Genomic DNA, 3,745 nt, shown 5'->3' on the forward strand with positions numbered 1-3,745 from the left:
TAGGACCCGGAAGAGAAAAGCGCCATGTTTTAGGGAGTGCCTCCTTTGGGGTCTTCTATGGTGCCTTATACAGATCATGTCGCATCCCTTTCTCAAACCCTCCAGTGGCTTCCCAACACTCTTCAAATAAAATCCTAACACCATGTCATAGCCTATTAGATCATTTCCATTCCAATCTTATTTCCTATCACTCTCTGCCTTGATGACTCCGGACTGGCCACACTGGTCTTCTTGCTTTTCCCCTAACACACCAAATTCATTCCTGCCTCAGGGTCTTTACACTTGATGCTCTCTTCTTGGAATACCCATTCCCAAGATCTTTGCAAGTTACACTCCCAAATCTCATTTAGATCCTCCAAAAGAACTCTCTGACTACTCTCTCCAAAATGTCCCCCCCCCATTACAACCACTCACCATGCTCTCTATCCCTTGCCTTGCTTTATTTTTCTTCACAGTACTTATTACTGCCTAACAGTAATCAGTAACTTATTTAACAAATATCTTCAGAACACCTAATACAGTGCTCTAAAGCACAGACTATCAACTAGGGACAACTTTGCCCTCCCAGAGGACACCTGCAATGTCTACAGACATTTTTGATCATCACAACTGGAGGGAGATGCTATTGGCATTTAGTGGGTAGAGGCCATGGATGCTGTTACACATCCTACAAGGCAACAACAGCCCCTATGAGAGTTATCCTGTATACAATGTCAATAGTGCAGAGGTTGAGAAACCCTGCTCTAAAGCAATACATAAAACTCCCTGTTCTCATGGAGCTTACATACTAGGGTAAGTATTATGTTATATATACATTTATTTTTTAAAATCTATTTGTTTTAGTTGACATATATTGATTGTACATACTTATGGGGCACAGCGTTTTATTTCAATATTTGTTTACAATGTGTGATGAGCAAAACAGGATAATTAGTAATTGGTATTTGGCATCACAGAAACATTTCTTTGACATGAAAGCACTTGAGCTCCATTATTCTAGCCAATAGAGAACATATGATAAATTATTTTTAATTACAGATGCCTAGTACTACTGTAGACCTCTAGAAATTATTTCTCCTACCTAGCTGTGATTTTATATCCATTTTAACCCACCTCTCCCTATCCTCCCACTTACCTCTCCTTAGGTTCGGAGACGAACCGGGAGGGAGGAGGATATTTTTTTTTTTAAGCTCCCACATGAGTGGGAACATGCAATATTTATCTTTCTGTGCCTGACTTATTTCACTTAACATGTCTTCCAGGGTCATCCATGTTGCCACAAATGACAAGATTTCATTCTTTTTCATGGCTGAGTAGTATTTCATTGTGTATTATACCACATTTTCTTTCTCCATTCATCTGTCATTGGATACCTAGGTTCATTCCAAGTCTTGTTTATTGTGAATAGTGCCGCAGTAAAAATGGGGGTGCAGATATCTCTTTGGTAGGCTAATTTGCTTTCCTTTGGATAATTACCCAGCAGTGGGATTGCTGGATCATATAGTAGTTCTATTTTTAGTTTTTTGAGAAATCTCCATACTGTCTTCCATAGTGACTATACTAATTTACATTGCCATCAACAGTGTGTAACTGTTTTCTTCTCTCTGAATTCTTGCCAGCATTTGTTATTTTTTGTCTTTTTGGTAATAGCCATTCTAACTGGGGTGCGATGATATCTCATTGTGGTTTTGATTTGCATTTCCCTGATGATTAGTGATGCTGAGCATTTTTTCATATACCTGTTAGTCATTTATATGTCTTCTTTTGTTTTGTTTTTTTTTTGTGTGGGTTTTTGGGTTTTTGGGGGGGTTTTCTTGGCACTGACCAGTACAGGGATTGAACTCTTGACCTTCGTATTATCATCACCACACTCTAAGCAGCTGTGTATGTCTTCTTTTGAGAAATGTCTATTCAGGTCATTTGCCCATTTTTTAATCAGATTATTTGGATTTTTTGCTGTTGAGCTAAGTTCCTTGTGTATTCTGGATATTAATCTATTGCTGGATAAATAGTTTACAAATATTTTCACCCATTCTGCCAGTTGCCTTTTTTTTTTTTTTTAAAAGATGACTGGTAAGGGGATCTCAACCCTTGGCCTGGTGTTGTCAGCACCATGCTCAGCCAGTGAGCAAACCGGCTATCCCTATATAGGATCCGAACCCACGGCCTTGGTGTTATCAGCACCGCACTCTACCGAGTGATCCACGGGCCGGCCTTGCCAGTTGCCTCTTTGCTCTATTCATTGTATCCTTTGCTGTGCAGAAGCTTTTTAGTTTGATGCAATCCCATTTGTCTATTTTTGTTTTTGTTGCCTGTACTTTAAAAGCCTTCTCCATAAAATTTTTGCCCAGATCAATGTCTTAGAGTGCTCCCCCTATGTTTTCTTCTAGTACTTTTATAGTTTCAGGTCTTACATTTAAGTCTTTAATCCATTTTGAGTTGGTTTTTGTGTATGGTAAGAGATAGCGGTCTAGCTTCTTTCTTCTGCATATGGATATCCATTTTTCCCAGCACCATTTACTGACAAGGCAGTCCTTTCCCCAATATATATTCTTGGTGCCTTTATCAAAAATCAGTTGGCTGTAGATACGTGGATTTATTTCTAGACTCACTCTTCTGTTCCACTGGTCCATGTGCCTGTTTTTATGCCAGTACCATGCTGTTTTGATTACTATAGCTTTGTAGTATATTTTGAAGTCAGATAGTGTAATACCTCCATCTTTGTTCTTTTTGCTCAGGACTGCTTTGGCTATTTGGGGTTTTCTGCGGTTCCATATGAATTTTAGGATTGCTTTTTCTATTTCTGTGAAGAATGTCATTGGTATTTTGATAGGGATTGAACTGAATCTGTAGATTGCTTAGGGTAGTATATGTTATATATTTAATTGGTTACTTTCTCTCTCCTTGTATTCAATACTTTATCACCAACACTAGACAGAGCCTGGAACATAGCACGAATTCAACAAATATTCATTGCATGAATGAATGAAAAAGACACAGCCTTCTTCCACCCAAATCACTTAAGAAGTTACTAAGTGATGTAATGCATTACTTTCTAAAATATGCATCACGTGCCCATCCCTAATAAAACCAATATGCTTACAACTCAGAGAAGGAAGAAAATTCATCATTGGATACTGCAGTCTGGACCTGTACTCTTGCTCGTCTTGGCAATGATGACATCTGGAAGAAATAGAACATGAAATCAACTGAATAGTCTGACCACTTTCCTTGGCTGCAAAATGATGTGCCATTCCAAACACACTATAGGTGGGGCTGAGGTGGTGCCGGCAGCCCCGAGCACCCGTAACAGGCTGTGCAATAGGTTCACTGACAGCGGCCTGGCAACCAACCGGCCTGTGGCTGCAGCTGCAGCAGCTAAGTGGGGTCTCCAGGCACCCACCCGCGCCCGCGCTGCCAGTGCTCATTTCTGACACTTTTCTCAGAAATGGAAAGAACTATCCAGACATTTATATGGAATGACAAAAGACCACGCATAGCCAAAGCAACACTGAGCAAAAAAAATAAAGCTGGAGGCATAAAACTACCTGACTTTAAACTATACTACAAAGCTATAATAACCATAACAGTATGGCACTGGTATAAAAACAGACACACTGATCAATGGAATAGAATAGAGAAGCCAGAAATCAACCCACACACCTACAGCCATCTGATCTTTGACAAAGGCACCAAGCCTATACACTGGGGAAGAGACTGCCTCTTTAGCAAATGGTGCTGGGAG

General features: G+C 39.9%; 1 protein-coding gene across 1 annotated transcript in view; it reads right to left on the minus strand.

Moving 5' to 3' along the window:
• The window catches only part of SRBD1 (S1 RNA binding domain 1), a gene marked incomplete at its 3' end in the record, with an annotated part of 46,942 nt that extends 43,759 nt beyond the window's left edge, over positions 1 to 3,183 (minus strand). Inside the window, exon 1 of the mRNA XM_008589026.1 lies at positions 3,104 to 3,183. Coding sequence (XP_008587248.1) covers positions 3,104 to 3,183 — 80 coding nt within the window. The remainder of the gene's footprint in view (positions 1 to 3,103) is intronic.
• Positions 3,184 to 3,745: the final 562 nt, after the last annotated feature.

Source organism: Galeopterus variegatus, unplaced genomic scaffold (genome assembly GCF_000696425.1).
Source record: "Galeopterus variegatus unplaced genomic scaffold, G_variegatus-3.0.2 Scaffold5162, whole genome shotgun sequence".
NCBI lineage: Eukaryota > Metazoa > Chordata > Mammalia > Dermoptera > Cynocephalidae > Galeopterus > Galeopterus variegatus.